The 22,793-nt window shown below is 37.5% G+C and overlaps 2 protein-coding genes across 2 annotated transcripts in view; one reads left to right on the forward strand and one right to left on the reverse strand.

Annotated features, from left to right (window-relative positions):
- GEFmeso (Guanine nucleotide exchange factor in mesoderm) overlaps positions 1–22,793 on the reverse strand; it is a 115,519-nt gene that overhangs the window by 90,816 nt on the left and 1,910 nt on the right. The window lies entirely within an intron of this gene.
- On the forward strand, positions 16,871–20,791 carry LOC138404101 (uncharacterized). Its single transcript, XM_069507319.1, has one exon. The coding sequence runs from the start codon at positions 17,806–17,808 to the stop codon at positions 20,785–20,787; it is 2,982 nt and encodes a 993-aa protein (XP_069363420.1). The 5' UTR covers positions 16,871–17,805; the 3' UTR covers positions 20,788–20,791.

Genomic DNA, 22,793 nt, shown 5'->3' on the forward strand with positions numbered 1-22,793 from the left:
TGTAAAAATTGCCAGTGAAATCACTGTGAAGAGAAAATAAATTCACCAAATGAAAATATTCAAAGTTAGCAATCATGCCCTTCACCACTCCCGACAAAATGAAACAGGCAGAATGGATTAGTTTAACGCTATGAGTTGATTTATTGCGAACCACCCCTAGGCACCATGAGGGCCCCTACAGAAAGCGGTTATGAGAATCCATAGAAAATAACGATGTGTTACAACAAAAGTTCAAAAATGTTTTTGTTTTTTTGCTTACGTTTTCAATATACAAATGAAAATCTGGCAGGCAATAGAGAATTATGTAATGGGCAGATTACACCTACCGAGTACAGTGGCGAGTCAGTGTCCTCGGCCGAGTACTCGGTTGGTATAAACACTTTAACGAGTGCAATTTCGCCACAATTTCTCAGCCACAGCACTGTCTCGGCCGAGTGACATTTTACTATCTCGCTTCACTACTCGGTAGGTGTAATCTGCCATAAGGCAAGCACGCTCCAGCGTCCATCTGAGGTTTCGAGTACCTACTCATGGTCATAGATCGCAACGGGTAACAGATACTCGGTGTAATTTATGCTCAGCTAAACTCAGCTAGTTTACACTTTACACACACGGTCGACTGTATAACGCGTTATGTTATGCACTGATGAACATTGTCTGTGATGTATTGTGCTGCGTGTATCTCTACATTAGTAGATTGCAGACTGATTACTCCGAAGGTAAGGTAATCTATAGATAGTCAGAAAATTTGAAACCTAACCATTGTACTCATGGTCATAGATCGCAACGGGTAACAGCTACTCGATGTTAATTTATGCTCAGCTAAGTTCAGCCAGTTTACACTTTACACACGCGGTCGACTGTATAACGCTTCATGTTATGCACTGATGAGCATTGTCTGTGATGTATTGTGCTGCGTGTATCTCTACATTAGTAGATTGCAGACTGATTACTCCGAAGGTAACTGGTAAGGTAATCTATAGATAGTCAGAAAATTTGGGACCTAACCATTGTACTCATGGTCATAGATCGCAACGGGTAACAGCTACTCGATGTTAATTTATGCCCAGCTAAGTTCAGCTAGTTTACACTTTACACACGCGGTCGACTGTATAACGCTTTATGTTATGCACTGATGAGCATTGTCTGTGATGTATTGTGCTGCGTGTATCTCTACATTAGTAGATTGCAGACTGATTACTCTGAAGGTAACTGGTAAGGTAATCTATAGATAGTCAGAAAATTTGGGACCTAACCATTGTACCCATGGTCATAGATCGCAACGGGTAACAGATACTCGATGTTAATTTATGCTCAGCTAAACTCAGCTAGTTTACACTTTTTACACACACGGTCGACTGTATAACGCGTTATGTTATGCACTGACGAGCATTGTCTGTGATGTATTGTGCTGCGTGTATCTCTACATTAGTAATCTATAGATAGTCAGAAAATTTGGAACCTAACCATTGTACTCATGTGTGAAGGTAAGGTAATCTCTGGATAGTGAGTTTTGGAACCTAAATCCTAACCATTGGGATTTTGCTCTGAAACTCTGTTTCTTCTCGAAAGAATCAGCATCAATACCCATATTATATATGCGAAAGTGTGTTCGTTTGTTGGTTTATTGGTTTGTCCTTCAATCACGTCGCAACGGTTCGACGTGTTTTTTGCATGGATATACCTAAAGACTTGGAGAGTGACATAGGCACCAAAGGTTGCCTGGTAGAGATTGTTGTGAGCAATAAGGCCGCCTATGCATACAATATTTTTTTAGTTTTAGTTTTCATATTTTTTTTGTATGCAATAAAGTATTTCTATCTATTTTCTATCTACCTATAGGCTACTTTTCATCCCGCAAAATTAAAGGTATCCCACGGAATTCTATCTCTATCGGAACTAAATCCACGCGGACGAAGCCGCGGGCATCAGCTAGTTCTTAATAAATGTGTTTCAATCCAATACAATTTTCTCCTTAAAAAGAACGTAAAAGTGGAACATTGGAAACCGTCTGCCTCTCAAAAGATTTGAAGATGAGTAGTCATATCATAGGGTTTTATTAAACTTTAAACAAAAAAAAGTAACTCAAGAATTAATGTTGATCCTATTTGTTTGCATTTCAAGTTTGAGCGCAGAAAAGATCTGTATTTATTTTTTCAACATGACGATTGACGCGTCAACGAACGCGCGTTGCATTCAGTTCGCACGCCATGACGTCATTTGGGTTTAGGGTTGCCACTTCGTGCAATTTTTTATTTCATAAGCAAGGCGTAATTAAAAAACACGACTGTGCTGCCAAAAAACGTACTAAAAAGTTAAAAAAAAGATTTTTTCAAAAAAATAAATATAGCCAGGATCACTCGGGATGATGTCAGGATCCTAACGATACCCCATACATCCAAATATGTCCAAGCATTTAGAAGTTATGGTGGAATAAATAAACATACATAAACTCTGAAAACATTATACTAAGGAAAAATTTGTCAGGGTCTTGAACCCTTCCATTAATCACATAATGGTAGGGGTTTTCTGAGGAGGGTTCCCAGATTCTTCCGCTTGTGAAATCAGAAGAATCGCAGGAAGCCGCTGGAATCGGACAGTGCAAGACTGTGACGTATGAAAGACCCTATAAGAGACAAATGTTCAGCAGAGGACGTCCCTATATCGTTTGACGACAATTAAAACGGTCATCAGATGTTAGTAAAAATAACTCTCTTTTTAGTAAATTGTCAGCTAATCTGCATTTGGCCAGTGTGATAGACTATGGCCAAACCCTTCTCATTCAGAGTCCCGTGCTTAGTAGTGAGCTGGCGATAGGTTCTAGTAAAGGTAAAGTTCAAATTACTATCTAAACATTGGTCAAATTGATTTCGCTAAATTGGTAGCATTACTATTTTTATGTTATATAAGTATTCGATACGCTGATATTAGTTTCAAAAACAGCTAGGTGGCAACCCTAGCCATGTTCGATTAATTTCTTAACAAGGGCTACAATGTTCTCTGTTTGTTTCTTTGTTTGTTGTTTTAAAGCAAACGAATGAAGATAAATAGTGTAAGAAAATGACTGCATTTACTTACGAGTTAGAAGGTACAAGTTTCGTTCCTAATAATATGGGTGCGTTTATTTGACACGAATTGAGTAGCTGGCTAACAAAACGGTGTAATTACACTTCTAGTCAAAATAATTTTTTTATTCGGATTTCGGCATCGATATAAATTACAAGATATGGTCAAGCGAACAAAATTTATCACGGTTTAGAAACCAAATAAATCAGCGCCACCTCTTAGATACTAATGAACGACCCGTTTGATATCAGACGTCACTGAGGTTGCATTGGTGTTAAAGCACCACTGAGTCGGTGCCATTTTATTTGTTCAATAGCCCTGTCCATACGAAGTAATATATAAGTCAATGTTTCTAAGCAAATCGGCGCGCAACCTAAGTTTGTGAAGTCAATCACTAAATACTACTCGTAAGTAATTTCCAAACAAAGGAAACCTGGCAAACCAGAGACACAGAATATATTTAAGTTTCTAGAATATCTTTACAAAATTTCATAGAGTTTGATTGGTTAATAATTAATATTCATATGCTAACCAAACTGCATTTGTGTGGGAGAACACAGGGGAACGCGCTAGGAAAACTTCTCTTAAAAATTTTTGCACTTTCCTATACAAGCTGTGATAGCCTAGTGGTTAGGACGCCCTCCTTCTAATCGGTGGATAATTTTGGTGAATTGGGTTCGGTCCCGGGCACGCATCTCTAACTTTTCAAAGTTATGTGCGTTTTAAGTAATTGAATACCACAAACATTGTGAGGAAGCCTGCATGCCTGAGAGTTCTCCATAATTTTTATTTTATTTTATTTTATTTATTAAATTAACTAACGGCTACTTACACTAATACATTTTAAAAAAAACTTAATTCTGAAAATATTACTTACTAAATGTAGTCGCCAATAATTATAAGTTAATACAACATTTACAAACATTATGTGACAAAATAAAAATATAAACATCAATAAGATTACAGATAATACTTCCTACTCAAGAAACCTATACAAAGAGTCAGAATTAATGTCAAAAATGTTATGAATGTTATAATGTTCTCAAACGTGTGTAAAGTCTATCAATCCGCACATGGCCAGCGTGGTAGACTATGGCCAAACCCTTCTCACTCTGAGAGGAGACCCGTGCTCTGCAGTGAGCCGGCGCGGCGATGGGTTGATTAAGCTGATGATGATGTTAAATGTTACTTAAGTTCTACCTTAAAATAGGTTTTTGTTTTAAATATTCAGATACAAATTAGCCCTTGACTGCAATCTCACCTGGTGGTAAGTGACGATGCATTCTAAGATGGAAACGGGCTAACCTGGAAGGGGTATGGCAGTTTTAAATAAACCCATGTCCCTTTGTTTACTACACGGCATCGTACCGGAACGCTAAATCGATTGGCGGCACGGTAGGGTAGTAACTAGCCACGACCGAAGCCTACCACCAAACCAGACCAGAAATTTAGAAATTATAAACTTCCAAATCCCTGCCAGAAATCGAATCCGGGACCCACTAATAAGACCATAGCGCTTACCACTGCGCCAGGGAGATCGACGGTCGTCAAAGGTCTAGGTAGGTACAATTAAGCTTTATAAAGGTTTTATTATCCTAAAATCTACCCACGTCGATTTTTGGCAACGCAGCGAGCACAGAGTCGTACGCATGCGCGGCGCTGCAGACGTGCAGACGTCTAGACGGGGTGGCTTCAGGTTATAATGTAGGCTAAGACACTACTGGTCTTTTTGGTCGCCATTCATGAATACAATGCACATTTCCCACCTCTGATTCTATGAAATACGAAATCAATTTTCTCTGAAACAAACTTTTGGCGACCATCATCTATCAGTTCTATTATCATCATCATGATCAACCCAACGGCTCACTACAGAGCACGGGTCTCCTCTCAGAATGTGAAGGGTTTTGGCCATGTGCAGAGTGGTAGACTTCACACACCTTTGAGAACATTATGGAGAACTCTCAGGCATGCAGGTTTCCTCACGATGTTTTCCTTCACCGTTAAAGCAAGTGATATTTAATTAATAACAACGCACATAACTGCGAAAAGTTAAAGGTGCGTGCCCGAGATCGAACCCCCGACCTCCGCTTAGAAGGCGGACGTCCTACCCACTAGGCTATCATAGCTTCAGCAGGAGTTCTATCATCAGACTTTCGATTTTACAAATCCATGGTCTAGGTCTTTAGATCCCTCGTCTTACTTTGCGTATCTAATGAATTCACCTTTACATCAATTATTCTTACAAATTCAACAACTGACAATCAAATTACACGATTAGACTTAGCAGTACATATCTGAATATATATATTATATATAAAAAGGAAAAGGTGACTGACTGATCTATCAACGCATAGCTCAAGCTAATATACCACACGAATAGATAACTACTCTCATCTGTTTAACTACTCATGTGGCTCAAACAACTGGACGGATTGGGCTGAAATTTGGCATGCATATAGCTATTATGACGTAGGCATCCGCTAAGAAAGGATGTCACGTAGACGATAGAATCCGTCTTACTGATGATCAGTCTTCATCATAATCATCTCAGCTCAAGGTTCAACAAAAGGTCTTCACTCTTCTCTCAGAATGAAATGGCTTTAAACCATATTATTTCACCACGCGCTGGCGAAGTGCGAATAGGCACATTTTTCCATCTCATACTGCTCAAAATCAGTTTCGAGTCGTGCAGCACCGGCTAGTTAAGACCCATGACCCCCAGGGCTTGCACTCGGCATAATAAAAGTGATTGATAACTTATTAAAAAAACAATATAAGTAGAACATCATTTATAATTCAGAGCCGCGCGCCGGCGCGGCGGGATGAGTGACTCAAAGGATAAAAATGCAAGATTCCTCTGCGCCATAAACTTAAAAAATGCAATAAAAACAATTCGCACGCCTTCGGTTTGTCATTTAGAATCGACGATACGAGGGCGTGAGATTTATGTCTCGTAGTGGCCGATCTTCTCGGCTAATTTAAAGCCTTCTTTAGAAAGAAAGAAGGAATCTCTTATTTTTTGCATAAATAATAATATTATTAGTAAAAATAAAACTGTGGTGCGAAGGATCATTCTTGTTTTCATGCGCGTGCCCATGATACCCACTCATTTAGTTGTAGAGTGTAGACATAACTTTGTAATAAGTATTAATTTTTTATTAGAGATTGTTTAGGTTTAAGTTTTTTATATACGTACTAACTATTCATTTAATAGTAACTGTTCGTTTCCATAAAAATAAATTAATTATATTAAATTAAATTAAATTAAAGGATCGGGCAGTAAGAAAAGTATTTCATTAATTAAATTTATAGAATAAATTAAAATATATACCAAATGCTGATTTAATTTCATTTTAAATTGATAATTAACTCTGTTTTTAATCTTGGTTTTTTCGAAAACTCTTTAGTATGCTTGTATTTGAATAGCTACACTTAAGAAATCAAACTAAAATGAATGTTCTTTAAAACGAAGATACGATTTGGTAAGCGACAGTCGTAAAGCAATAAACTATCGTGTCGTCGTATTAAATAAGATTAATCTTCGGGCCGTTGAATGATATTCTCCGAAACGCAGTCATTCTGTCACGAATGTCGGTCTCGTTGCAGTTAACTCATTACACCCGCTGCCTTTTTGTCATTCGAATCATGCGATCAGACGAGATTGACGATTTTATCGCTTTTTTAAGGACACACTCGTAAAACTGTAATAAATATACGGTGATTTTAAGCTTATTTCGTGATTTAACGACATATTTTAATGTAGATAACGGGTACATACCACGATTAATTTGGCGTTTTTATTTGTCGATATTTCAACCCAAATGCACGGGTCGTGGTCACGACGGGACAGCGGTGCTGCGAGAGATGAACTTCGAGCTGTCAAGGGCAATAGCGAACTACCCTCTTTCTTGTTCTTTTCGATGTCGTACGATGCTGTCTTTTTTTGCATGCATCTACCACTGGATTCCACATACTTGCAAGTATCCAGCTAAAGCTAAAGTATATTATACTGTACTGTTTCTGCGCGACATCTAACCGGAACATAAAATGGCTTGGCGGCATCTGGAATTCCTAAATTCCCAAATACTCCTGTCAGAGCGATCACCGTAGCATCAGGGCGTTTGACAAAAGTTTCAAATAGTTTACAATTTATTGGTCCCCGCTTTTACCTACCTTAGTTTATCTCACGGGCTTTACGGGTAGACAGATCTACCCCAAACTGCAGACAACTGAAAGGGTTGTTCATTGAATTGTCTTGGCATCCTGCCATCCGTCGTCCGAGCGGACTGTAATAAAATTATCCCGACAAAACCGTTCAAAGGTGCTTTAATTTTGTACAAAATTGAGTTAAACTGTGATTTTATTTCTATCTATCTAAATTACAAGAAAAGAGGGCTTTTCTTGTAATTTAGCTTATAATTATCTCAGTTTAAGCTAGTTTTTAGGCAGTCCTTGCTAAGTGCGTCTCCTTCCGTTACGGGTTTCACGGATTCAACTGCAGACAACTGATCGAAAGGGTTGTTTATTGAATTGTCTTGGCATCCTGCCATCCGTCGTCCGAGCGCACTGTTATATAATTATCCCAACAAAACTGTTCAACGGAGCTTTCATTTTGTACAAAATTGAGTTAAACTGTGATTTTATTTCTATCTATCTCCCTCATTTCTCGTAATTTAGCTTATAATTGTGTCAGTTTAAGCTAGTTTTTAGGCAGTCCTTGCTAAGTAAGTCTCCTTCCGTTATTTATTTTAAGGGTTTCACGGATTCAACTGCAGATAACTGATCGAAAGGGTTGTTTATTGAATTGTCTTGGCATCCTGCCATCCGTCGTCCGAGCGGTCTGTCCAACTGTAATAAAATTATTCCGACAAAACTATTCAACTAAGGAACTCGCGTGGAGAGACCACGCGAATTCAACCCGCACTTGTTCGGTGTTTTTCCTTCATCTTATAAAAAATATCGTACATACGTTTCCGCTAGTAGGCAAGGTTCAATGTCGACCCTACACCGTTATCAGCAGTTTTGGGGTAGGCCTGCGCGGGTCGATACGCTCCCTACTCGAATAGAGATAACAGATGTAAGCGCCGTTGTTTATGTTAACAATTTTGTACAGTCCTCTTGTCGTGATAAAAGGAATAGGCACCTATTCAGGAAGCATGTATTTTTAGAATGCAACAATCTAAATATATAAAAGAAAAAAAAAGGTGACTGGAAGGTTAAAGCAAGTGATATTAAATTCCTTAAATCGCACATAACTCCAAAAGTTAGAGGTGCTTGCCCGGGATCGAACCCCCGACCTCCGATTAGAAGGCGGACGTCCTAACCACTAGGCTATCACAGCGTTTAAAGTTATGTAATCAGCAGGTATTGGTTGCCGTAAGTACCGCATACTTAATAATTAAGATGCGAGAGACATACCATTCCTTTAATGATGAAATTATTAACTTGTCTTACTTTAAACGTAAATGTTCCAACGTTTGGTATAGGGTTGTCACTTGTCACACTTTTTGCATTGATATAATATAATGCACTAGCTTATGCTCGCGACTTCATCCGCGTGGACTACATAAATTTCAAACCCCTATTTCACCCCCTTGGGGTTAAATTTTCAAAAATCCTTTCTTAGCGGATGCCTACGACATAATAGTTATCTGCATGCCAAATTTCAGCCTGATCCGTCCAGTAGTTTGAGCTGTGCGTTGATAGATCAATCAGTCACTTTTTCCTTTTATATATATTTATAGTTGTTTAAATCCGTGTGACTTTAAAACTGTTTAAGTAGATACATATTTTTTTATTTTGATTACTTATTTATTTATTGCTAAGTTAAAAAGTTGCCACCCCTAATTTGAAGGGTAGTTTTCCTTCACGCATTAAATTAAATCTAAAACCTGCCTGGACCATTTGAATAACAACTCTAACCCCACGTCATAAGACTCAAAATAGTTTTATTTGTTAGGGTAGGTATGTTTCTTTTGTGTCATTGCACTGTCAAATTTGAGAAACCCCAAATAAAAATTTGCAACCAAAAATATATCGTATAACAACAGCGTTAGGGATTAAAATTCCATGCATCAGTTTATGAATTATTTGAAACTTTCTGCATGATCTATATGGCGCTGACTGCTGAGTGCCTTCATTATAACGATTTCCGTATTTACAAATCATTATTTTCATTGCAAAAAGGACTCTTAGCACTTGGAAGTAGTAAATTCTCCATTTTCTCTGCTCAGATCAAGTGTGAGCCGGACTCGCACACGAAGAGTTCCGTACAAGAAATTCAAACCAGTATAAATAAAATTTTATCGCTCCAACAGTTGTACAACACAGCAAGTTAATGACGGACAGCGCTATCTTGATTTGATTTAGTTAATTAATTAATTGGTCGTGATCACTAAAATAAATAAATAAAAGTTTATTAACATAAACAAAGAAACAAAATATATAAACCAAATGTTAAAAATTACAAAATTAAAACTACGTTTAACTTTTTTTTGTGATGTCACCACAATATCACGGTTTTCGAATTTTTTCCTTTATTGTGCTATAGTATGCCCGCGACTTCGTCCGCATGGATTTAGGATTTCTAAAAATCCCATGGGAACTCTTTGATTTTCCGGTATAAAAAGTTGGCTATGTCAACTTCTAGGATGCAAGCTGCCTCTGTACCAAATCCATACTAATATTAAAAATGCAAAAGTGTGTCTGTCTGTCCGTCTGTCTGTCTGCTAGCCTTTCACGGCCCATCCGTTCAACCGATTTTGACGAAATTTAGTACAGCGATAGCTTGCATCCCGGGGAAGGACATAGGTTACTTTTTATGCCGGAAAATCAAAGAGTTCCCATGGGATTTTTCAAAACCTAAAACTAATATTTCGTTAATATTTCAGCGCTTATTAAGACGATCGTAGTCGAGTTTTAGTTTTCAAACTTTTTTTCCTTTTGTAGCCGGGTTCCATCATCCTAATCTATACAGAGAAAACTGACCTATGTTCCATTCGGTAAAAATATTTTTAATGTAAAATTAAACTAGGTCACTGGCAGGTATTTTAGTTGTAGGCAGTAGGTACAGGCAATATAATTGCTATCAATTGAGTATAATAAAAAAAAATATACAAACACACCTTGAACTAAAAACCGGGGACCACGCGAGATTGTGTATCGCTGATCGCAGTAAAATCGATACTTTACGATCTTTTTATATTTACGTAAAATACGAGTATGATTTTATAAAATACAGAACTCGTTTCTCGATCGACTCGCCACGGCTTCGCACGGGTAGCTTGAGAGGAACTACATTTAAAAGGGTACCAGAAGTGAGTTTAAAAGTCAGACAGAAAGGCAGTGCATTATAAGCTATTTTTGGATTGGTTATTGGAATGCCCTCTCTTGTTAAACTTGCGCGCAGACATTGATCATACGAGTAGAGGCTTACCGAGAGGTTTACTCTTTATACGAACCTAACTACAACATTAACCTGATCAGGGCACAAAATTACTATTACAACCAATCAATTAAAATGGCGACTTAAACGCAAAAGCATTTAGTAGTCGAATGAGTCTGCGTCTGAACGCAGACTGCTTTAAAAACCATCAACCACCCGTATTTATACCATCGACTCAAGATGTTGATGCAACAGATCACGTGAATTCTGTCAGAGATAATTTATTATAAGTGCGATAACATATTTTAATGTAGATAACTGGTACATACAACGATTAATTTGAAGCAAACCAAGACAGCATCGTACGACATCGAAAGTTAATAGTGACTCGTGAACACTAGAATCACTGCTGGTGGTGGGGTTGGAGAGAGACAGCGCTATAGGATAAAGTGAGATGGATATATGTTAGAGCGGGAAAGCGATATCGCCTATCTCATGTATTAAGCATCGAGAAACGGTGACGTACCATTAATAGCGACGTTGTGAGTGTATTTTGCCGGACAGCTCGTGAAGTTCTAGCGAAAAGAACAAGAAAGAGGGTAGTTCGCTACTGTCTATGACAGCTCGAATTTCATCTCTCGCAGCACCGCAGTCCCGCCGTGCAATTGGGTTGAAATATTAACAAATAAATACTTCAAATTAATCGTTATATATACCCGAAACCACGAAGTAAGCTTAAAAATTAAAATCATTAGTTGAGAGGAACTATTCCACTTTACATTGGTTTCGTGTAACTTTACCATTTACTTTAAAACATAATGTACTTATTCATGCATGTATCTACAAAGTACTCGTACATATACTTTCAATTCCCATCAAGGCAAGAATGCAGACAGACGCATGCTGCAGTTCTTTTTTTTAAAAAAAAAAAAGACGCGCAATGCGCTCATTACTTCGTCTGATAAGACAAAGGCAAAGGAATATTTCCACAAAGCCTAAGTAAAAACTTCTTGCAAGAATAGAAACCGCGATCAATTAAGAAATCCAAAGGATATATGAAAGCGGTGAAAGTTTTTATTAGTATGCGAAGTCTAGACCGTTGTTAGTTACATTGGTTTTAGATATATGAGAAATTCAGAAATTCAGTTAGATCGCAGCAAAGTACGAATTTAATTAGATCTGTAGTTTTCAGCCCCGAGTTTTCAGTTTTATTTTATTTTTTACTAGATGATGCTCGCGACTTCGTCCGCGTGGATTTCGTACTTTGCTTCGATCACTGAATCCATACTAATATTATAAATGCGAAAGTGTGTCTGTCTGTCTGTCTGCTAGCCTTTCACAGCCCATCCGTTTAACGGATTATGACGAAATTTGGTACAGATATAGCTTGCATCCCGGGGAAGGACATAGGCTACTTTTTATCCTGGAAAATCAAAGAGTTCCCACGGGATTTTTAAAAATGTATCTCCATGTGTACGAAGTCGCGAGCATTATCTAGTAATCTTCTAAATATATTTAAAAGGAAAAGGATCGGGTTGAGATTTGGCATGCAAATAGCTATTATGACGTAGGCATCCGCTAAGAAATGATTTTTGAAAATTCAACCCCTAAGGGGGTGAAATAGGGCTGTGAAATTTGTGTCTGTTTGCTAGCATTTCACGGCCTAACAGTTCAACCGATTTTGATAAAATTTGGTAAGTACAGCTATTTTTTATCCCGAAAAATTAAAGAGTTCGAGAAAAGAATAGAAGTCGCGAGCATCAGTTTAAGTATATTTCTACAGTGGCTCTACTATGCTTATCGAATGATGGAACGATCACTGCTTAGATCGAATCGAGCGATAGAATTAAAACGACATAATTATCTTTCCATGTAAAGGGGTTCACGGAAGTGCATTGCATTAATTAGGTGGCCTTATACGATACGATGATCCCACATAGGGACATGTTTAATCTCATAAGGAAAACTATTCATTATCTCGACGGATTAAAGACTAAATTATCTAGGCATTAATCGATAGCTTCGGAATGATTTACAACAAAACCAATGATCCCTGCCTTGTACAATGCATTGATTATGTCATTTCTGTAGTTAAATGCTGTCGAGAATGCAAATTGATGATGATTATTATTTTTCTCACGAGTTAGAATGCAGTAGAATTTTTACATAGTCGAGGTGTACTTATTGAGAGGCCCTAGTTACTACACTACGACCGAAAGTAATGTACATCGGCCTTTAGAATGACATTTCGGCTTTGTAGAGCGTTGCCTCTGTCACTGATACCTTTATGACGTTTTGTCGGTCTCAACGACAGAGACAGTGCTCTACAAAGCTGCTATCTCCTTCTAAAGGTCGATGTACATTTCGGCCGCGTACTGTGTAGTACGCCGGCAAAGCCGTGCCGCCAAGCGATTTAGCGTTCCGGTACGATGCCGTGTAGAAACCAAAGGGTTTGGGTTTAATAAAAACTGCCATACCCCTTCCAGGTTAGCCCGCTATCATCTTAGACTGCATCATCACTTACCACCAGGTGAGATTGCAGTCAAGGGCTAACTTGTATCTGAATAATAAAAAAATAAAAAAATAAAAAAAAGTATAACTTTTCATGTTAACGTGTCGTGAGTTTAACTAACATGACATGAGCGTTAAAGTAAATTAACCATTTAGTATGGACGGACAAACGTGATTTGACATCTTCACATAAAAAAACCGGCCAAGTGCGAGTCAGGCTCGCGCAATGAGGGTTCCGTACTACAGTCGTATTTTTTCGACATTTTGCACGATAATTCAAAAACTATGACGCATAAAAATAAAAAAATCTGTTTTTGAATGTACAGGTGAAGACCTTTCATATGATACCCCATTTGATATAAGTAACTCACTTCGAAAGTTGAAAATACTAATTATTAGTTCATGACCACAATTTAATTTTTTTTGTGTGATCTAACCCTAAATTCACGGTTTTCAGATTTTTCCCCAAATGTCAGCTATAAGATCTACCTATTTGCCAAATTTCATTATTCTAGGTCAACAGGAAGTACCCTGTAGGTTTCTTGACAGACAGACAGACAGACAGACAGACAGACAACAAAGTGATCCTATAAGGGTTCCGTTTTTCCTTTTGAGGTACGGAACCCTAAAAATAAAATGGTTACTCGGTTGTCACTTTTTTACGCGACCGCCAAAAAAGGAGTTTACCTACTGTTTTCACTGAACTCTTCGTGAATCGTGTGCACGCCCGACTCGCACTTGGCTGATTTTTAGGGTTCCGTAGCCGTACCTCGAAAGGAAAAATGGAACCCTTATAGAATCACTTTGTAATCTGTCTGTCCGTGTGTCTGAAGAAGACCTAAGTAATGTTCCATGACACAGCTAACGTTCTTCTCCATCACCACATCTCGAGTTATGTAAAGTAAGTATTATAATATTAAAGCAGAGTAGGTACTACGTCTGAATATATAAAAGGAAAAGGTGACTGACTGACTGACTGATCTATCAACGCACAGCTCAAACTACTGGACGGATCGAGCTGAAATTTGGCATGCAGAATGCAGATAGCTATTATGACGTAGGCATCCGCTAAGAAAGGATTTTTGAAAATTCAACTCCTAAGGGGGTGAAATAGGGTTTTGAAATTTTGTAGTCCACGCGGACGAAGTCGCGAGCATAAGCTATATTATAAGCTAGTGCATACTACACATACATAGTGTAATAATTAATACGTAGAGTTTTCATAATACATTAAAATCCTTTTTTGGAAGTCCACAATCTCTTTTGGTCTCGCATAATTATTAATTATGTTTAAAGCTGTTAACTTATAATAACAAAGAACATAACTTACTAAGTAGGTAGTGGTGGCTATCGTAAGAATGTGGTCAGGTGCTTAAAAGTAGCTGAACCCTGTTAAAATATACATTGGGTATCATAAAGTTATCGATGCGACAAATATAGCCTTTAGGTAAGCAATAATCATATATGTATTTGTCTAGGAAAAGCTGACTGACTGACTGATCTATCGACGCACAGCTCAACGCACTGGACAGATTGGGCTGTTTGGGATGCAGATAGCTATTATGACGTAGACGTCTGCTAAGGATTCTTGAAAATTTAACCATTAAGGGGGTAAAATAGGGATTTGAAATTTGTGTAGTCCACGAACGAAGTCGTGAGCTTCAATCAATCAATCAGCCTGTTTGCGTCCACTGCTGGACATAGGCCTTCCCAAGAGCACGCCACCACACACGATCCTCCGCCTTCCTCATCCACAAACTTCCCGCTATCTTCTTAAGGTCGTCAGTCCAGCGGGTTGGAGGTCGTCCCACACTGCGCTTGCTGACAACACGTCTGCCCCATCGGCCATCGGTTCTGCGGCAGACGTGGCCTGCCCACTGCCACTTCAGCTGGCTAATTCGTCGTGAGCTTAATTTAGTTTAATTTAGAGATTGTGTCCACAAATATCTGTTTAAAGATTTAATCGAGCATTTTTACTGTTTATGTTATATGTCGTTATGTTGGGCTTACGGCTTGTACCATATCATCACAACCCATCCCCGGCCCTTTACTGAGCATGGGTCTCCTCTCAGAATGAGAAGGGTTTGGCCATAGTTGGCCGAATGTACGTTAGTTCAGTGTGGATTGGCAGACTTCACACATTTGAGAACATTATAGAGAACTCTCAGACATCCCTAACAACGTTTTTCCTTCAACGTTATAGCAAGTGATGTTAAATTTCTTAAAACGATTTAAACACGATTATTCAAATCATCCCAATCCGTCGAATAAGAACATTATTTAGAGTTTTTTCGAGAAACTGTATCATATTTCTGGCATTCATTTAAGCGTGAACTCTGAGTCAGACTATGACCTTCTTAACCACATACTAAACACGGGTTAGGTTCGTACTAATTGCTATTATCATCATCATATCAACCCATCGCCGGGTCACTACTGAGCACGGGTCTCCTCTCAGAATGAAAATGGTTTAGACCCATAGCTCACCAAGTATAGATTGGCAGACTTTACATACCTTTGAGAACGTCTCTCATTTAAATTGCTTGAAACTATTTTTTTAAACACGATTATTCAAATCACTCCGATCCGACGAATCAGTTAAGTACCTATAGCAAAAATATTATTTAAAGTTTTTTCCGAGAAACTGTAACGTATTTCTGAAGTATGTGCTCTGAGTCAGAATATGACCTTCTTAACAAAATACTAAACACAGGTTAGGTTTGTACTAATTGCTGTAAGTATCTACAGTACAGAAAAACATTAGAAGTAGCAAAAAAAAACAATAGAAGCCTAATATGTGAGCGCAAAAAACAGAAGTAAAGTGTAATTGTTGTCTGTTAAAAACTTTTTGTTTCAATCAAGTGAGAGGTTATTCAACTTTAGAATATATTGTTTTTGAAAGATGAACTAAACAGCAATATTACTGATTAAGGATTGTCGATAAAATTAGGACCTTAAAGTTCTCTTCATAGAGGTAAAAAGGCATTACATACCTACTGTATCTACCAATAGGTTCATTAATAATTGCTGCTTAAAGTTTTCTATTTCCAAAAGTGATGTTAATTTTTATGTCGTTACAGTTTTTGCTGGAAACTGCATTTTATTAGGAGGGACTTTAATCAGTACCGAGTAGGTAGGTCGTAAATAAATACTTACCGATTAAGTTTTATACATTTTGCAGTAGGTAGTCTGTCTTTTCACTCGTTCATCATCGTCATTAATACGTTTTCTCTCAGAATGAGAAGGGTTTGGCCATAGTCTACGCTGGTCCATTGCGGATAGGCAAACCTCACACACCTCAGGTTGCAGGTGTTCTCACGATGTTTTCCTTCACCATTAAAGTAAGTGACACCATCAGTGTGAAAAGTTAGAGGTGCGTGCCCAATATCAAACCCGGACCTCACGACTAGAAGGCTGACGTCTTAACCACTAGCTTATCACCGCTTTTTCACTCATTACCTAACATAAATTGCGTTCCATAATATTTAAGACTGAGCATGATTCTAACAAGTTGTTTTAATTAGTCATTCTGAGTATAAGTAATAGACGGCCGAGGTATTTGGGTTGCTATGACAACCGGATGGCGTTCCATCCATCCGGCTACGATCTTTGAAATAATCGAGAAAAAAACTTTCACATACATAAGCGCAGTCTCGTTACATTATAATGATTGAAGTGCGTAATAATATTGAATAATAGAGGAGAGTACAGTACCCGGCAGAAAGTACAGTGCGATAAGGCTTTTTTGGCGCGTGGCGAAAATTGGAACTAACGTTGCCGTCAAGTGTCCCCTTTCTTGTTTGAATATTCTAAGCCTTTGTTCTCCAACAGCGCCCCCCTGTCAATGTCATTCAAGTGCCAAGAGAGCCTTATCGCACTGTAATGTACCTGGGTCGATCAACTTTTATTGGTCCGACGGTACACTCATCATGTCCCTGAACGATAATTAATAAATATTAAATCATAAAGAGTTAAATTGGTTTTAATTATATTCCTTTTAATATTTTCTAGCGTTATTGTGAACAATATTTTACTTGTTTTATTAATTTGTGCGTAGTTTTATGGTTGTCCAAGAGACTAAATGCAATTTTCCAGTACTATCACATTTGTCCCCAAGCCACAATGCATTAACAAACTTCGCATCACGAAAAACATACTATCACGAACATAAATACCAAGTTCACTTCTTGTTTCAGTTCATAATTATTAACATCAAAACATACAAACAATTTTTTTTTATTGGATATAATACGATTTTCAGGCATTTTACTTTTGTCCCCATATATCACCTACATGGCACAGGTCTCACGGACAACCGTAATTTAGTTATGGAACCAAAACACAGGTGGCGCGGTAGACTCCTAAACAACAAGCCAAACACAATAGATATCTGTCGGGCTCAAACGCCATTTTGATTTGTATAAAATTACGGCGACAGTCGTCCGAGCGACGTTGGTGAGTGTGGGTGGCTTTTTTGTCAGTCCGTCGGACAACTGTGATTAAAACGTAAGTACTTGATGCATTGTCATCAATTATACTACACGAGATGCGCTTTCGCCTATATTTTAGTGTGAGCTGAGATTAATATATAAAATAACAATAGTAATTGCTTGGCGACTCAAAATTTTAAAAATGTCCCACGGACAACCAGTCACTTGGACAACCAAAGTGGTTGTCCCATGGACAATTTGGTTGTCCCTAGGACAATAATTATTTAAAACTTACTTTAGCAGTTAAATAGTTCATGTTTTGTTTATTACTCGGCTGTTTCGGGAATACATTTTTATTACGCGATTTTATGTCTAGTTTAATTGTAATTTTTACATTTTTTAGATAAGATAATGGGATTGTCGGAGAAAGAAAAGTCAAGACGCTATAGAGAAAGGCTTAAAGCAGACCCAGATAAATTGGCTGAACGGAAAAGAAAAAAAAGAGAAAGTTATCACAAAAATAAAAAGTTGGTTGCGAATATGGAGCCGGAGGAAAAAAATAACTCCAGAATAATTTGGAAATTGCGCAAACAACAACAAAGACGACGAACAAAAGCTGTCCGTAATATCATTAACGATACACCTCCCAGCTCTCCATCCATTTTGCAGGAAATCAATTTACCTCATGAACAACATGAATCCACTCCACCTCCCTCTTCTCCTGCTGCGTCTTTGAACTCCATACATAAAAAGAGAGGAAGAAAAAAAATTCGAAGAGATAGAACCAAGTTATATAAAGAAAACTTGAAACTAAAAAATGAAGCAAATAAGTGGAAGGTAAAATATGAAAAATATAAGAAAAGAGCTCATCGTAAGGCTAAAGAAGCACTTGAAGCAAAAGAAAAACAAGCCAGAGAAGAAATTAAATACAGGACCCTAACAAACGCTATAAAAGAAAGATACAAAAATATAAAGAATAGAAAAGAAAAAAATACGGTGAAGAATATATTTGACAACATTACAAATGCACGGCAAAAGACAACAATTATAAAGGACAGTTTGGGGTTCACAAAAGGACATTTCAAGGCAAAGATAACAGGACGCAGAGAAGATACAGAACTTAGAAAAAAAATTCAATGTTTCTTTTTGAGGGATGACGTATCGAGGAATACCGCTGGAAAAAAAGAAACCGTAACTAGGGGCCAAGAGAAAGTACAAAAACGTTACCTTTTGGACTCGTTAAAAAATTTATTCAAGGCTTTTAAGGCTGAGAATCCGGGCGTCAAATGTTCATACTTCAATTTTACAAAACACCGGCCCTTCTACATACTTAGACCGACAGTAAATGGAAGAGACATGTGTCTTTGTAAAACACACACAAATGCCGAACATAAGTTCAAGGCTTTAAGACGAAAAGGAGTCATTAATGCAATAGATACTGGCGCACTGATAATGGAAACAGTTTGCAACAGCAATCAAAAAGATTGTATGTATGGAGTCTGTGTTCAGTGTCATGATAAAGAAATAGAAACTAACAGCGAAAATGTTAAAGGCAAAATACAATGGTTGGAATGGGTGAGAGAAGAGGAAATCTATTTCAAAGAAGGGAAACGAATTAAAACTATAAAGAATGTAAAAAAACTGATAGAAGACACGATACAAGATATGCTCGAGAATTTTAAAGGGGATCTGAAAACATTAAAAAAGCATATTTTTAATATGAAAACACAGAACAAGAACTTCCGGCAAAGTATTGACGAGATTCGACCAAATGAAGCGGTAATATTGGTTGATTTTAGCGAAAACTACAACGCTAAATGTAGTGAAGAAATTCAAGCGCATCATTTTGGTGGATCACGTAACCAAATAACTCTTCACACTGTTGTCGCGTATGTATATGACAGTGATGAAAAGCACAAAGTTTTGCCATTTTGCACTATATCACCGTGTAATATACATCAACCGGCTGCAATATGGGCGCATTTAGACCCGATACTGAAACATATAATTGAAAATTACGGGGACATCGACACTATTCATTATTTCTCTGACGGCCCGTTTTCACAGTATCGCCAAAAGGCAAATTTTTATTTGGCTTGCACAAAGACATTTGATTATGGGTTTCAAGCTTTCAGCTGGTCATTTTTCGAAGCTGGCCATGGCAAGGGTCCAGCTGATGGGATAGGAGGATATTTAAAACGAGAAGCCGACAAAAAGGTGGCTACTGGAAATGACATTATTGACGCATTTGGCTTTTACACAATTCTTCAAGAATCAAGTAAGATTAAGTTGTTTTACATCACCAAAGAAAATATTGACAACGTCCAGAGATGTATTCCGAATGATCTCATCCCTCTGCCTGGAACCAAAGATGTTCACCAAATCTTTTCAAGGATTCGTGGTCAAGTAATGCACAGAAATTTGAGCTGTTTCTGCTCACGAGCATTCTGCGAATGCTTGCATCCAAAGATGTACTTACCTTCACAAGCTGCAAGAAACGCTTCATCCTCTGTCAATAATTGTGAAGACAAACCTGAAATCGACAACGTGGTACTGAATCCTGTGATACCTTTAAACTTAAATCTTTGTGAAGACGTTTCTAGCGATGATGACGTACCTCTTATCAACTTAAAATCTTCAAAACAAGGTGATTTTTCATACACCAATCTGCATGACACTCGACGCGCTAGTATTTACAAGAGAGTATATGGTGAGGATTCTGATGATGAAACCAATACCACCCAGCCATCAGTTTCAGGACAAAATTGTGAATTACCTGGAATCGGAAATTCATCAGTCGATAAAAATGCGTCTACTTTTCTGACCGAAAGTATGAATGATAAGAAAGAGGGCAAGGAAAATAAGGCGAAAGCTATGGAGGTCAAACGTAAAGCGATTTTAGATAACAAAGAAAAAAAGATTGTTCCCAAGAAGAAGATAAAAAGGAGTTTCAATAAAAATAATATTAATGAATATACGACTGAAGAAGAGACTGGAATTATGCCCGAACCATCTAATGACAAAAGTGTTATGGACGAAGTGTATGAAGATGATGAGGACTTCTCAGTAATAAGAGGAAATTTCGGAAAGCTGACTAGAAGACCGGCCGAAGATGATTACGTTTTAGTCATGTTTATTGCAAAAAACCTCAAGGTTTATTACGTCGGAAAGATCATTGAAATAGAGGGCAATGATTGTTATGGAGTGTCATTTATGCGGCTTCTGAATAAAGCCATTATGAAGTTTCGGATGCCTTTAGAGCCAGATCTAGCAAGTGTTGAATTGAAGGAAATCAAGATGATTCTACCAGCACCTAAAATTAACGGAACAGGACGCCGAAACTCAACCTTTTGCTTCCCAGTACGAGTTGCTCCTACTATAAACTTACGTTAAGAAATTTTGTTTTCTTTTTAAGCTAGATTTTAACTACGTTTTCATTTAAACAGTTTTAGCTAGAAGGATAGCATTTTTTTATATTATTGTTTTTTAAGAGTTAAAAAGTGTCTTCTTAGGTTTAAGTAAGAATTTTTATATAATCTCAAGTAAGTTAATAGAGGTTCTACTGAAAATATTGTGATTCTAGTTAGTAATTTAATGAAGCTCAAAGCATATTTTGTGATTTAAAGTACATTAATTTTAACATTTGGATCTCAAGAAAAACTTAAGAGAGATTGTCTAAGACTGTAATACAATAGATAAGAGAGTAAACTATTTGACTGATTAGAAAAAGCTGTTTTATTTTGAATTCTAAATGTGGACCCTGAAAACCATATCAAATGTAAGTAAATTAGGTATCTTTATATTGTTTTTCATACAACACAATAATTACCTTCTAATAATATAATATTTCAAGGTGGTCATTATCGTTTGGACAAACAAATAATGTCCCATGGACAACCAAATATGTCTTCTGGACAACTAAGATGTCCCCATATGAAAATCACATTATACTTCATTCATTCAGTTTTATCGAGAATCAGTTCATTTTAATTTAGTAAAATCAATAATACAATACGTAACAACCTTGCCTTAATAGTTTTTTGTAAAAAAATATCACTATTTTCGCTTTACTTAATGTTTTTTATATATGAAACATAATTTGGTTGTCCAAAAGACATCATTCGTTTCAATTTTAATAAAAATATTTCGTATTTTGGGTGTACATAGAACAAATATCAAAATATTATTTATTATTTAATATTAGAAGAATTTGTTTTAATTCTTAAGGGCATTTAACATTTAAAAAAGTACTACTGGGTAAGTTGTCCAAAGGACATTATTTCCCGTGAAAAGATCGGTTAGTGAAGTTAAATCCACAAATGTATTTAATCAACATCACTGCTGCTTATATAATCTTAATCTACGAAGAATCCTCTTCTAAATGAAATAGTAAAATGCTGAAAATGAAGCAAAAAAAAAAAAAGGAGAAAATTATGCTCGGGACCTTTAAAAATTGATTGACCCACCTACATCGGCCATTAGAATGACATTTCGGCTTTGTAGAGCGTTGCCTCTGTCACTCATAGCTATATATGACGTTTTGTCGGTCTTAACGACAGAGACCTTCAAGGTGGTGTTGGGTTGTAAGTACTAAGTAGTGATACCTAATAGTGTCCGAATGAAGTTTCGGCTTCGGCCACCTTCCGTAAAATAAAAAACCGGTCAAGTGCGAGTCGGACTCGCACACGATAGGGTTCACAAGAACACTTTTTAATTTTTTCTGTGATGTAAAACCACAAAACTCGGGTTTCGGATTTTTTCATTTACTTATGCTATAAGACATTGCTACCTGCCAAATTTCATGATTCTAGGTCACAGACCACCACCTATAGACGCCTAATAGCCGGACACCCCCGATCGCCAAGCTTATGCAGTTGCTTAGCATACATGATACAAGTCGGCCCACGCCCGTTCGGTACCCTCATTCCGCACATTGTCTTGATTAGGTACGTGACTTTTGAGTCCACCAATCACAACAAAGCACTCTCTCCTGTCCCCCGCCAAAACCTTGCATATATTACAAGGTTACGCATATATGCGTACTCTTGAGTATTCTTGAGGTTGCATTCTCTGTGTTGTAGGTCAACAAAAGAACCTAAAGGTTTTTATTCCCTCGAATTGACAGACACGACAGACAACGGAGTTATCTTGTAACGGTCCAATTCACACTGGGCAGACTATAGCCTAAGCTAAACCCTTCTGAGAGGAGACCGACAATGGGTTGATCATGATGATGATGATGATAATTTCAGCATTTGTAAAACACGTTGTTTTCCACGTTCGAGAGGTACCCATGGTGGGCGGGCAAGAGTACCAGCAGGCAATGAACCGATGGAGCGCAATGCACACATGCCATAAGGGGAAATGCTAAGCAAACCTGTCCCTTCCCGACTTAGCCT

This window comes from Maniola hyperantus, chromosome 25 (genome assembly GCF_902806685.2).
Source record: "Maniola hyperantus chromosome 25, iAphHyp1.2, whole genome shotgun sequence".
In the NCBI taxonomy this organism is placed as follows: domain Eukaryota; kingdom Metazoa; phylum Arthropoda; class Insecta; order Lepidoptera; family Nymphalidae; genus Maniola; species Maniola hyperantus.

Excerpts from the sequence above, each read along its gene's own strand:
- LOC138404101 (XM_069507319.1), top strand. The coding sequence starts at position 17,806 with ATGGGATTGTCGGAGAAAGAAAAGTCAAGACGCTATAGAGAAAGGCTT.